Source organism: Microcaecilia unicolor, chromosome 7 (assembly GCF_901765095.1).
Source record: "Microcaecilia unicolor chromosome 7, aMicUni1.1, whole genome shotgun sequence".
NCBI lineage: Eukaryota > Metazoa > Chordata > Amphibia > Gymnophiona > Siphonopidae > Microcaecilia > Microcaecilia unicolor.
The window spans coordinates 165737146-165751780 of record NC_044037.1 but is presented as its reverse complement, the minus strand read 5'-3'; the positions used below and the strand labels follow the sequence as shown (position 1 = coordinate 165751780).

The following is a 14635-nucleotide window of genomic DNA, read 5'->3' as shown; positions in this document are numbered from 1 at the left end:
TTGAGTGCACGCCCAATTTATGTGTGTAACCTAATTAAGTAATGAGCCAATCAGTGCTGATAATTGGGTAACAACCAATTATCAGTACTAATTGGCAATAATTAGAATTTAGGTGTATATCCAATTCTATAAAAGAGTGCGCCTAAATCCTGACGCATTTTACACTTTGGGAGCATGGAAAGGGGCATTTCTGGGGGGCCGTTCCTAAAATGTAAGCATGTTGATATACAATTATGCCACTGTGTGCCTAAGTTAGGAGCCAGAATTTAAGCCTGCTAATAGCAAGTCTAATTGCAGCCATCTACAGTTAGGCGTAGTTTAGCCCTAAGCATGATTTTATAAAGGCCGCATACTCCTTATAGAATGGCACTAAGCACATTTCATTTTTGGCACTATTTATAGAATTTATCCCATAACTTATAGAATACTAGTGGAACCCAGCCCGTTTCCTCAACAATGAAACGGGCCTAAGAAAGGCTCTCTTGTAAGTGACTTTTTGTCTCTCCCCTGCCCTCCCCTCCATGTCCATCGATTCTTCCTTTCCATCCCATCCCCTCCCCTCCATGTCCAGCGATTCTTCTCTTCCCTGCCCTCCCCTCCATGTCCAGTGAGTTTTCCCTCCCCTCCCCTCCATGTCCAGCGATTCTCCTCTTCCCTGCCCTCCCCTCCATGTCCAGCGATTTTTCCTTTCCCTCCCCTCCCCTCCCCTCCATGTCCAGCGATTCTTCTCTTCCCTGCCCTCCCCTCCATGTCCAGTGAGTTTTCCCTCCCCTCCCCTCCATGTCCAGCGATTCTCCTCTTCCCTGCCCTCCCATCCATGTCCCACGATTCTTTCCTCTACTATCCTCCCATCCCATCCATGTCCATCAATTTTCCTCTGCCCTGCCCTCCCCTTCCCTTCCCTTCCCTCCCTTCCTACCTCCCTCCCCTCGATGTCCCACGATTCTCTCCTCCCCTTGATTTGTACCTGAACGTTCTCTGGCTGGCTGGCGCTGTCTTCTTACCGTTTGTAACATCCCTCCTGACGTTAGCTCGCCTCCAGCGTTCCCTTCCCTCTCACTGTTTCACCCTCTGACGTCATTATGTTTTGACGCGAGGGTGGGGCAGTGAGGGGGAATGGAACGCTGGAGGCTGGCTGACGTCATCAGCTGTTACGAAACCAGTCAGCCAGACAGCGATGGAACGTTGGAGGTGCAAATTATTATGTAGGATTATAAGTTATGAGCACTTCAGGACACACTTAGGCGCCAACAGTTACAACTGCCATTGACGTAGTTTAACTGTTGTCACCAAACTTTAGGTGTTGAAATGCCGATTTATACTTGTATTCTGTAATGGAATCTTGGCACTTAGCACATGGCATTAGGACACCTAAATCTTAATGCCAATTTATACTGTCTTACTAGGAGGCTGATATACAAACCGGCAAAGATTTTCTCCAAAATAAGCCAATACCTTGGGAAATTTGCTTGCAATACTGTACTGTCTCATTTAAAGCATATGGAAATTTGAATCATAGCATATTTATCTGCAAAATTGTTCCTATAAACCAAAACCTTCTAAGTCCATTTTAGTTACATGACAGAAAAATCAATTTTTCATGTAAACATATATTTCTCATTTCACACAAGAGGTATTTTAGCTTGGTTCAGGCAGTGGCATACCTAGCTTGCCTGCCACCCGGGATGAGTTGCCGCTGAGTCCCCTGAGGTACATCAACCCCCCCCCCAAAGTGCATCGCACCCCCCCTGAGGCACATCACACCCATACCCCACAGTGCATCACACCCACACCCCACCCCCAAGGCACATCACATCCCACCCCCTGAGGTGCATCACACCTCCACCCACCCAAGGCACATCACACCCCCACAAAGTGCATCACCCCAACCACCCTTCCTCCTAGCAAGGGAATGCATGGAGCAGTCATGCAGCTGTCGGCTCTGCCAGTCCTCTGCCCTGGAACAAGAAGTGTCGTCAGAAGGGGTAGGGGACAGGCTCAGCTGACTCAGATGACTGCTCCGTGCACCCCCTTGCCTTCACCTGGGGCAGACCATCCCCACCTCCCCGCCCTTAGTATGCTACTGAGTGCAGGTGAAAGACAAACACACTTTTGATCTCAACAATTAATTACACTGGTAGATAACACTATCCTTTGTCCATATGAAACTATAGCTCATTTTTTGCCAAAAGTGGACCAAACGGGTTTTGGAAATAATTCCTTTATGAAGGAAAGTTTCTGCAACCTCCCCCCCCCCCCCCAAACAAACAAGCCAAACAAAATAAAAATACCCTACAGTTTCCTAGTTTTATTTTTGTGAAATTTTGAACGCAAATGTCAATCATGCAGAATTGCCAATGAACTGATTTTCATGCTTTTTCCATTCCATTAAGTGATTTTGCATACATTTTGCAGACAGCTTTGCAAATGCAAAATCTCATGCATTAACCTGGTAAATACTGAGCACAAGATATCTCAAATGCCTTTGTGTGTGTTTTTTGCCTTATTGTGTGAAATTGCATTTGTGAAGCTGTTTGCAACTTCTTATGTCTGCTTCCAGGTCTCTTAATTTATGATGCTTATTCTTTTTGTTCTAGTCTAATAACCACTGATTGAAAACCAAAACCAAACAAGTGCAAACTATAGCCACAATCTTTTGCCGTTTTTTTTCTCTCTAGGTCAATCATGCGGGAGTCGGCTGAATGCCAAAGAAGCTGGGTACATCACGTCACCAGGATATCCCAATGACTATCCATCCTACCAAAACTGCGAATGGATTATCTATACCCCGGAACCTAATCAGAAGATTGTGCTAAATTTCAACCCTCACTTTGAGATTGAGAAGCATGACTGCAAGTAAGAGTCCTCTAAATGAGTGGTATCATTCTCATAATGTAAGGATCAGTAACTCTAGGAACATGACACCAGTGGCTGGTTCCAGTCTCTTGAGCATAGCTTATTATATCATTATCCTTAAGAGTAAACACACATCTAACCTGACCCACTGACAAGCTCCTATCTGTTTTGTACTCGGAGGGGAAGAGACTGAATTGTAGTGTTAAATCATAGATACGCATTTATTTGGATTTTGCTCACACCTTTTTCAGTAATAGCTCAAGGTGAGTTACATTCAGATACTTCTTTGTCCCTGGAGGGCTCAGAATCTAATTTTGTACCTGAGACAATGGAGGGCTAAGTGACTTGCCTATAGCATGCCTTTGTAAACACAGGCGTAAATTTGTAACTGAAAATTCATCTTTAAGGGGTCCTTTTACAAAGGTGCACCGAAAATGGCTTGTGGTAGTGTAGGTGCGGGTTTTGGGCACGCGCCGATCCATGTTTTAGCGCGCCTATAAAAAAGGCCTTTTTAAAATTTTGGCCGAAAATGGATGTGTGGCAAAATGAAAATTACCACGCATTCATTTTGGGTCTGAGACGTTACCACCAGCCATTGACCTAGCGGTAAAGACTCACACGGTAACCGGGCGGTAATGACCTATGCGCGCCGAATGCCACTTGGCACGCGTCCATTACGCGCGCCCGAAAATAAAAAATATCTTTTCAGATGCGCGTATTGGACATACGCCAAAAATGAAATTACCGCAAGAGCCATGCGGTAGTCGGGCGGTAACTCCATTTTGGTGCGCGTTGGGCACGCGCAGATGCTTACGTTGCTTAGTAAAACGGCCCCTAATTTAGGAGTTTGTGGGGTTGATATTCAAACGGGTTTAACTGGGCACGAGAGGCTATGGATATTCAGCATCATTTAACTGGGTAGTGCTGCTGAATATCACTGCTAACTGGTCATCCCTTAACTAGTTAGGTTAGAGGCGGGCGAGGGGCAGAGTTAAGGCAGAGCAGCAACTTAGCCACTTAGCAGTGATATTCAGTCCACTAACCGGCTATATAAGCACTAGAGAATGACACGGGGACGGGGACCCGCAGTAACTGCAGTGGTGGGGACGGGGACAGAGCCCACGGGTGGGGACAGATTCCCGCGGGGATGGGGTGGGGACAGGGACAGATCCCACAGGGGCGGGGATGGGGACAGAGCCCGTGAGGGCGGGGACAAACTTTGTCCCCATGTCACTTTCTACTTTGAAGCCTGATAATCAACTGGACTGTTATTTATGTTTGATTGATGCAGACAACAATATTTTTTCTATTTGTAATTTAAACACAACAGTTACACAGCATATTGTTCCTTTTTATACAAAGATTTAAATATAAAATCATAAGTGTTCGAGGCTTCTGCAGATGAGAACAGAGCCTACGGGGATGGGGACAGAATCTGAGGGAATGGGGTGGGGACGGAGACAGGGCCTGCAGGGACGGGGTGGGGACGGAGATGTGGCCTGCAGGGACGGAGACAGAACCCACAGGGGTATGGACGGGGGCAAATTTTATCCCTGTGTCATTCTCTAATAAGCGCGTTTAGGGCCCTTCTACCGCTGCCGGTAAAAGTGTTTTTTTTTCCATATGAGGCAGTAACCAGCTGTATGGTAATTAAAGATCGCTTGCGGCCATATACTGCTGGAGCCTTTACTGCTTCCTGTTTAGGAAGTGGTGAGAGCTCTGGCAGTAACCCAGGCAGCGTGTGGTACACCCCGCGGCACTAGAAAAATGAAAGTATATTTTCTAGCACTTGAAATTTAACATGGTAAAGCCGGAATAACCACCGGGCTCCTGGGAGAGCCTGGCAGAGGGCCGAATCACCGTGCACCACACCAGCACAAACCCTACTGCCCTTTGATAAAAGGGTCCATAGTTAGGACAGCAAAATAGATGTCCTAACTTTGGGCTCCTTCTTACAGAACCGCACTAGCGATTCCAGCGCAGCAACTGTGACAAAACCCATAGGAACTGAATGGGCTCCATTGCATTTGCCTTGCCAGAATCGTTAGTGCAGCTTTGCAAAAGGAACCCTGAGTTAACTAGAAACCAGTCTGAATATCAATCAGTGTCTGGTAACTTTGTGTCATCAGCAACTTTAATCAATTTACTGTTTTCAAATTTACCTCATTTATTGTATTTATGTTTATTTTTGATTATTTTACTATTGTTATGCTGTTAACAAAATTGTAAGTTTTATGCTAAACTGTACCTGCTGTACACTGCCTTGGGTGAATCTCTTCATAAAGGCAGTTAATAAATCCCAATAAATAAATAAAAATAAACCTCTGGGTCAGTGGACATATTTGGATTTTCAGTGTCAGGAGCCACGAATGCCCCAGCACTGAATATCTGAGGTTAGGTCAGTCCACAACTGGACGTGGTTTAGAAACCACTTACAGCCACAGACTGAATATTACCATCTTAAATGTTATGGTATAAATTTAGGACCATCATTCATGTCCCTAAATTTATGAGCCTAGTGTTGAAAATCAATTCATGCAGAGGCACCACTATATATGCTAAACCTAGTGGACTTACCGCCCAGAAACGCCAAAAGATCGGCCCGCAAATTCCTCAATCTGAACTTCCCCAGCTGCAAAGGAATGAAATACAGACAGGCCTATGCTACTACCTTTGCGTACAAAAGCACACAGTTATGGAACACACTACCTATGGCCCTGAAATCCATGGACAACCTACCCAGCTTTCGCAAATCCTTGAAGACACATCTCTTCAATAAAGCTTACAAATAAAACCCTTCAGGATCTAAATCATTCCCTACACAAATACATCAAAAACACTTCCCTTATGACACTAACTTACACATCTCCACCTAAATCACCTCATACCTCAGCTTGTTAGTGACAGTATATAAGATCATGTAATGTACATAAGAACATGTAATGACTGATTCATAACACCACTCTGTAAGCCACATTGAGCCTGCAAAAAGGTGGGATAATGTGGGGTACAAATACAATAAATAATAATAAAATAATAATAAATATTTTCCCTGCCCTAAATATTCCCTTGTTCTCTCCCTCTTTTTATACTCCTACAATTAGGAGTTTAGTACAGATCCGGCTTAACCATTGGACCAGGTGAGGCTCTGGCCCAGGGTGCTGGCAATCAAGCGCACCAAAATATCCAGCCTGTGACCTCACCTGGTGTACAGATTAAACCGGTAGAAGCATGACAGGCTGCCTTTGGCCAACCCCTGGGTCTTCCTTGTGCCGAGTCCTGCATCCTGGGTCTTCCCTGTGCTGTGTCCCACCCACATGAACAGGAGGTGGGACATGGAATAGGGAAGACCAAGGGGGCTGTCCGAAGGCAGCCTGTCATGCTGCTGCCACCAGTGACCAATCTTTATAGGACCACGGGAGAGTGAGAGAGCTGAAGGAGCAGTGCTGGAACCACGAGGAGGGGGAAAGAGAGACAGGACTGGGGGGGGGGGGGGAGATGCTGGCTCAAGGGAGGGAAAGCTGCTAAAATAAGGTTTCTTAGCTTTATTAAGCTGGGCATTGTAGATGCAAAGTTCCTCTTTATAAAGAAGAAGCGCATCGGGGGTACAGTGCTTACCCCAGACATGTTCTGCAAATCTAAACCTTTGTTTAAATGATCTAAGGTCTAGATTATACAAGGGACATTTTGGACGCAAAAGAACTGGACCAGGAGTAGGCTGAGAAAAGGATTTGTGACTGTCAGGACCTATTGCAGCTGTTCTTTGCTACCCCCAGGAAGCTGCTGCCTTAGGTGACCACCTAGTTTTGCCTAATTTATTTATTAGGATTTATTTACTGCCTTTTTGAAGAAATTCACTCAAGGCCATGTACAGCAAGAATAAGTAAAACATAAGCAATAGACCATTACAGCAGTAAAAATATTCAAAAAACAAGAGCCAGAGGAACTGAAAGAAATCTCTATGAGCCTGGAAGACGCACTGACCCAAATCAACAAGTTAAAGAGCAATAAATCACCTTGACCGGGTGGCATACACCCCAGGGTACTGAAGAACTCAAACATGAAATTGCTGATCTGCTGTTAGTGATCTGTAACCTATCATTAAAACCATCTGTAGTACCTGAAGATTGGAGGGTGGCCAGTGTAATGCCAATTTTTAAAAAGGATTCCAGGGGTGATCTGGGAAACTACAAACCAGTAAGCCAGACAAAATAGTGGAAACTATTATAAAAAATAAAATTACGGAACACATAGACAAGCATGGCTTAATGGGACAGAGTCGGCATGGGTTCAGCCAAGGGAAGTCTTGCCTCATCAGTTTGCTTCATTTCTTTGAAGGCATAAATAAACAAGGAGTGACCGGCTGCACATACTGCAGCAGGACATGTTTATCCACTCCTACCCTAACTGAGATAATATTTAACCGTCTCTCTGACCTCATGTGCAACTTTTATGAAATCAGTCACCTTACTTTCTAACTCTTCTTACTCTCTTACCTATCTATAAGTTCTATCTTTGCTTATACCCTACGCTGTCTATTAAAATGTTCTATTCCATATTGTGTTGACATTGTAAGTAGTATACCATGCCATACTTTGTATTGTTATTTGAATATTTTTACTGCTGTAATTGCCTCCTGCTCATGTTTGGTCTATTCTTACTGTACACCGCCTTGAGTGAATTCCTTCAAAAAGTCAGTAAATAAATTCCAATAAATAAATAAATGTGGATAAAGGTGAGCCGGTTGATGTAATGTATCTAGATTTTCAGAAAGCTTTCGATAAAGTTCCTCATGAGAGATTCCTGAGAAAATTAAAAAGTCATGGGATAGGAGGCTATCCTGCTTATAATCGAATGAGAAAAACGCCCAAGTTCCGACCTAAATCGGGAGATGGACGTTTATCTCACAAAAACGAATAAAGCGGTATAATCGAAAGCCGATTTTTGGACGTTTTCAACTGCAATCCGTCGCGGATGCGGACAAAGTTGATGGTGGCGTGTCAGAGGTGTGGCGAAGGCGGAACTGGGGCGTGGTTATCTGCCGAACAGAGATGGGCGCATTTCACCGATAATGGGAAAAAAGTATGCGTTTTTAGCTAGAATTTAGGACACTTTTCCTGGACCCTGTTTTTTCACGAATAAAGCCCCAAAAAGTGCCCTAAATTACCAGATGACCACTGGAGGGAATCGGGGATGACCTCCCCTGACTCCCCCAGTGGTCACTAACCCCCTCCCACCACAAAAAATGAAGTTTCTCAACTTTTTATTTTCACCCTCAAATGTCATACCCAGCTCCCTGGCAGCAGTATGCAGGTCACTGGAGGAGTTGTTAGGGGGTGCAGTGGACTTCAGGCAGGTGGACCCAGGCCCATCCCCCCTACCTGTTACAATTGTGCTGCTTAATGCTTATTAGTCGACCAACCCCCCCAAACCCACTGTACCCACATGTAGGTGCCCCCCTTCACCCCTTAGGGCTATAGTAATGGTGTAGACTTGTGGGCAGTGGGTTTTGAGGGGGATTTGGGGGGCTCAACACACAAGGGAAGGGTGCTATGCACCTGGGAGCTCTTTTACCTTTTTGTTTGTTTTTGTAAAAGTGCCCCCTAGGGTGCCCGGTTGGTGTCCTGGCATGTGAGGGGGACCAGTGCACTATGAATCCTGGCCCCTCCCACGAACAAATGCCTTGGATTTATTCGTTTTTGAGCTGGGCGCTTTCATTTTCCATTATCGCTGAAAAACAAAAACGCCCAGCTCACACATCGTTGAATAAAACATGGGCGTCTATTTTTTCCCAAAATACGGTTCGGTCCGCCCCTTCAAGGACCCGTTCTTGGAGATTAACGCCCATGGAGATAGGCGTTTTCGTTCAATTATGCCCCTCAATGTCTTTCTGTGGATTAGGAATTGGTTATTGGACAGAAAACAGAGGGTATGGTTAAATGGCCATTTTTACTAATGGTGGAGGGTGAACAGTGGAGTGCTGAAGGGATCTGTACTGGGACCGGTGCTATTTAACATATAAATGATCTGGAAATCGGAACGCCAAGTGAGGTGATAAAATTTGCAGATGACAGAAAACTATTAAAAGTTGTCAAAACACATGCAGATTGTGAAAAATTGCAGGAAGACCTTAGGAAACTGGAAGGCTGGGCATCCAAATAGCAGATGAAATTTAATGTGGAAAAAATGCAGAGTGATGCACATTGGGAAGAATAATCCGAATCATAGTCCACCTTAGGAGTTAGCACTCAAGAAAAAGATCTAGGTGTCATTGTAGACAACCTGTTCAGTGTGCAGCGGCAGCCAAAAAAAAGCAAACAGGATACTAGGAATTACTGGGAAAGGGATGCAAAATAAGACCAAGAATATTATAATGCCTCTGTATCGGTCCATGGTGCAACCTCACCTTGCGTATTGTACTGTGTTCAGTTCCAGTCACCATATCTCAAAAAAGATAGAGTGGAATTAGAAAAGGTTCAGTGACCAGAACGATAAAGAAGATGGAACTCCTCCCATATGAGGAAAGGCTAAAGAGGTTAGGTTAGGGCTCTTCAGCTTGGAAAAAAGTCAACTGAGGAGTGGAGTGGCCTAGTGGTTAGGGTGGTGGACTTTGGTCCTGGGGAACTGAGTTCAATTCCCGGCACAGGCAGCTCCTTGTGACTCTGGGCAAGTCACTTAACCCTCCATTGCCTGCCGCATTGAGCCTGCCATGAGTGGGAAAGCGCGGAGTACAAATGTAACAAAAAAATAAAATAAGATATGATTGAGGTCTACAAAATTCTGATTGGAGTAGTACAGGTAAAAGTGAATACATTTTTCATTCTTTCAAAAAGTACAAAGACCAGGGGAAACTCAATGAAGTTACTTGGAAATACTTTTAAAACAAATAGGAGGACATATTTTTTCACTCAAAGAATAGTTAAGCTCTGGAATTTGTGCCAGAAGATGTGGTAATGGTGGTTAGCCTACCTGGGTTTACAAAAAGGTTTGGACAAGTTCCTGGAGGAGAAGTCCATAGCACACTATTGAGAAAGACATGAGGGGAAGCTACTACTTGCCCCTGGATTGGTAGCATGGAATGTTGCTACTATTTGGGTTTCTGCCAGGTACTTGTGACCTGGATTGGCCACTGTTGGAAGCAGGATACTGGGCTAAATGGACCATTGGTCTGACCCAGTATGGCTATTCTTATGTTTAAATGTAAAGCATAGCATAGCATAGCATGATAGGTTACAATGTCAACACAATATGCAATAAAGCATTTTAATAGACAGCATAGGGCAAGCAAAGATGGAACATATAGATAGATAAGAGAGAGTAACCGGAGTTAGAAAATAAGGGGACTAATTTAAAGAAAGTTACACATGAGGTCAGAAAGGTGCTTGAGTATTATCTTAGCTTAGGAGTGGATAAACATGCCCTGCTATATATTTATGTACAGCCAGTGTCACTTAGAGTTAAATTAAACACTCCAGTTCTAATAGCAAGGTTTTCTCTTTTATTCTAAAAGAAAGCTTTAATTTGCCTACACTTGTTAGCTACTTCTTCACTTTCTGATCCCATGTCCCCAGCTGAGCTCACTTTGGTAGACTCTCTGTAGAAATGGCTTATGAAACTCCAGCTATGTTCTTTCCTGTCGTGGCATCACCACAAAGCAGCCAGCAGCAAACAGACCCATCGATGATGCAAGGAGGAGAAAAAAACCCCCCCACAGCTCTTTCACTATTATGTAGCCAAGTAACCAAAAAGTTCTGGTAATTCAGACACTGATTAAAGTGAGCTGGAAGGCGCAGAGCAGACACACACTGGCAACCCCTGGGTCTCATTCTTCAGAGTGACTTTTAGCACCAGAGGGACACTTTAAAGACAGAACGGTTGCCAGCTAGTAAAGAATAATTAGTAGGTTCAATCCTTGCAGTATCATTAGCTTCCCAAATAAGCTCATTCCTGGACCATGTAATTTTCTGGCGCTAGAGAAATGGATACGAGACAGTGAGCAGGTGATAGGGGTGGGTGAAAACGGAAACGTCTGAAATATCTCCTGCTTACCACAGTGAGTCAAAAATAAACTGCTGGTGTAGTATTCTTGAAAAACGTTTATATATATATACGTACGCATCTCTGCATCTATACGTGTGCACACTGCAGAGAAATTGTATTTGTGGCATACACGAACAGCTTAATTGGGTTTGTGATGGAAATGTTTTTCCCACGAGGGAAGCAGTAGTGACTGACAGATGATATTGGTCCCGGAGGTCATTATTTCGCTCCCTAGAGACTAATGTATTTTTCTACTACAAAATGAAAGCGGCACTTCGTGTCTGGCTCGCTGAACCCATTCCGTGCAACAAAAGTCTGAGCGCGCCATCGTGTTAACTAACCACCACAGGATTTTGGTGGACAACGGGCAAATGTCTGTGTTCAACGCCGATTATGTCGGCGAATCAATAATCGAATAAGAAACAGCAGGTTCGTACAGATTACTAACAAAAAAAAACACAGCACTTTACACCCGCACTGCATGCATCTGAACTAAATTCGAGCCAGATGTTTTCCCGAAAAGTGATTGCACATTTCAAAGAAACACTTACTGCAAGAAAAAAAAGAAAGGCGCTCTTTGTTTTTAATTTGCAGCGGCGAAGACAATTACTGTAATTTCCCTGCAAGCTTAACGAATTGAGGTTTCTGGAGTGTTTTTTTCCAGCTCTCCTTTTCCCATCTCCTCCAGCCCTCTCCGTCTCTGTTAGTCTGGGTAGGGAATACTTTGATGGGTCTCAGATCTTGTCTCTCTCTGCCGGTCACGTCTAAGGCAGGGGTTTGGCGTTATCCTGGGCTAATCTAACCATCGGAGGAGCCACAGGCTAGCAGATTCACAGCCAGATCGCTTTATTTGGCGTGACAGATTTGATTTGACGTTTATTGCCAAAAGCAATGTAAGGAAAGTAGAGGTGAGGGCCGCTGCCTCCACGGGTCAGGGGAGTCGCTGGTTTCGGGCTTCCAGTTATAGAAACAATCCTGGAATCGCTTAAATCTAGCAGTTTGCCGCTGCTGCTTCTACTACTTATCATTTCTACAGCGCTACTAGACATACGCAGCGCTGTACACTTGAACATGAAGAGACAGTCCTTGCTCACAGAGCTTACGATTAGCATGAAACAGCTGATCCCCTGTCCTGTCTGCAGTGGCCAGGGGCTTAGCCAGACCTCGGTGGAAGGGGGGGGGGGTCCAGAGCCCAAAGTGGGGGGCACATTTTAGCCCGCATCCCCCAGCCACTGACCCCCCCCCCCACCACTTTTGGCCCACAGCCACAAGGTACCTTTGCTGGCGGGGGTCCCCAACCCCTGCCAGCAAAGGTACCTTGCAGTGGCAGGGGGGGAGTGGCAGGGGAGGGTCGGCGGGCAGGGAGGGTCAAAAGTGGAGGGAGCCAGGACTAAATCTGTGGGGGCCCACGCCCCCGTGGCCCCACCTAGCTACGCCCCTGGTCTGCACACTACAGTTCCATGGCTTTCCTCTTGAGAAGGACAACGTTTGGAGGGAGGAGTAGCTTAATGGTCAGTGCAGTGGGCTTGGAGCCTAGTAACCTGGGTTCAGTTCCCACTGCAGCTCCTTGTGACATTGGGCAAGTCACCCAACCCTCCATTGCACCGGGTACAAGAACTTACATCATGAGCCACCTAGGGAGAGAAAGAATGTATATAGCCGATATGATAGTAGTAGTAAGCACAGGCCTTAATGGAATATTTCTGTGCCCTTTTAGACACCCACTGATAGGTGCCAACCTTGTGAAATGATTGGAGACGCTAAACGCAACACGAATGACTTCTCCTTGGACACAGTTAAAGAGTTTGCTGAAAATTGGGGGTGCTCAGCAGCCACAGAGCTGACACCTGCATTCCCATTTTTATTCTTTTGCCTCGTCTCACACCCTCTTCGATAATTGTCCCGGTGTAACAAGCACATAGCAGTAATATTTGTAATAGTCAAAGTGCCTCTAATCCCCTACCTGTTTGCATTCGGGAACTATTGTGGCAGCCCTGCCGATTTAGCTGGAGATTCATTTAGCTGCATTGTCAGGTGTAGGAGTGCACAAATTCAGAAGTTCGAAAGGACTGCCAGAAAGGGGGCCTGTTGTACGTGCAACCCTTGGGTTAGGAGCAAGGAGCATGCTCTCTTCTTTTAAATGTTGTCACAGTGACACGTGTCAGTACACGGTCAAGCTAAGACTACATCCTATCCTTTGACCTGTTTTCCTGTACAACTTCAGGCTGGAGAAACCTAAAACATTTCCTCCAGAGGAGACACAGCAACACTGTCCCACACATGTTTTCATGTACAACCTCGGGCTAGAGAGACCTACAACATTTGCCCCAAAGGAGGCAGAGCAGTACTGTCACCTAACTGGGCCAGTTTCTTCAACCTTGCACCCTTTCTGTCTCTGTTAGAGGCTGCTCCAATAACCTGTATTTAAAACCTATGGGTGGAAAAATGTATGTATATATATTTTTAATTGAACATGAGATCAGTCCTGCTATACAGCTTCTGAAATTTTCTGAAAAAGCCATGCCTATATTAAAATATTCAGTCATTAAAAAAATGTAATATTCCATGACTCACAGCCAATTAGGCACTTTTTTTTCCAGCCATGCTTCCCCCGCTCCACAGTCTTCAGAAGTTTCTTATTTTTCCAAGGAATGGGGACAGAGGTACTCCCTCCTCCCTGAAACTGAATCACATAGTTTCAGAAGCAGCCTGGGCATCAGTCACTTTGATTTCAGAAATCATTTAGTGCAGGCACTGGACAAGGGAAATGGGACTTGAGATATACCGCCTTTCTGAGGTTTTTGCAACTACATTCAAAGCAGTTTACATATATTCAGGTACTAATTTTGTACCAGAGGCAATGGAGGGTTAAGTGACTTGCCCAGACTTGCAGTCGGAATTGAACTCAGTTCCCTAGGATCAAAGTCCATTGCACTAACCACTAGGCTACTCCTTCCACCTCCTAAATTAATTAAAAAAAAATTGGGAACTATAAATTACCTAGCAGGGTCCAAATTAACAAGGTGGAACACTTACCCTAATCTTTATGTGTAAGGGAATATTGTACCCATCCTGCTAACATAAAAACTGAAATTAATAGAAAACCAGTTTAGGAAGGACTCCATCCTCTTTAAGCAACAACTGAGATTTTATTTTACTAAGGGGCTCATTTTGAAAGCACTTAGACTTACAAAGTTTCAAAGGTTACTCAGAGCTTTGAAAATAAGCCTCCAAGAAGTGTATTTACATCTGCAGTGAGTAAATGTGTAAAGGGAGGTCTTATTCTAACCCTGGACTTGAAATACAGCTAGAAAAGTAACTTCTAGTTCCCTCTAGTGGTTAATAGTCTATCAACACAGCAATTGTTTCTAATAAAAACAGTGGTGTGTTTCCTGGAAGGTGAGGGTGGGGTGAGGTGAGAGATGTTCTTAAGAAATTTGGTCACTGCTTGATTACTAATTCTGACCTCTGCCTTACAAAATGAGACTGTGCCTTCTTTTGACACACTCATAGAGGCCTATTTCAGACTACCCAGAGATCTGTTTTACTGCCAGAAGATTTTAGCACATTTTGTGAAATCTTTCATCATTAAATCCCAAGACAAAAAGATTTCACAAAGGAGACAAACAGTAGGCAATTCTCAAGAAATAATTTATGAAAGGCAAAATGTTTTTGCATATCCATGTCTAATCATATCTCCCAGCAGACGCCAATGGAATTCCTTAATTCTAGTGTAAAT

General features: G+C 44.5%; 1 protein-coding gene across 1 annotated transcript in view; it reads left to right on the top strand.

Moving 5' to 3' along the window:
* Positions 1 to 14635, top strand: part of NRP2 (neuropilin 2) — a 343921-nt gene that overhangs the window by 80001 nt on the left and 249285 nt on the right. The window contains 1 exon segment of the mRNA XM_030210069.1: positions 2679 to 2856. Coding sequence (XP_030065929.1) covers positions 2679 to 2856 — 178 coding nt within the window.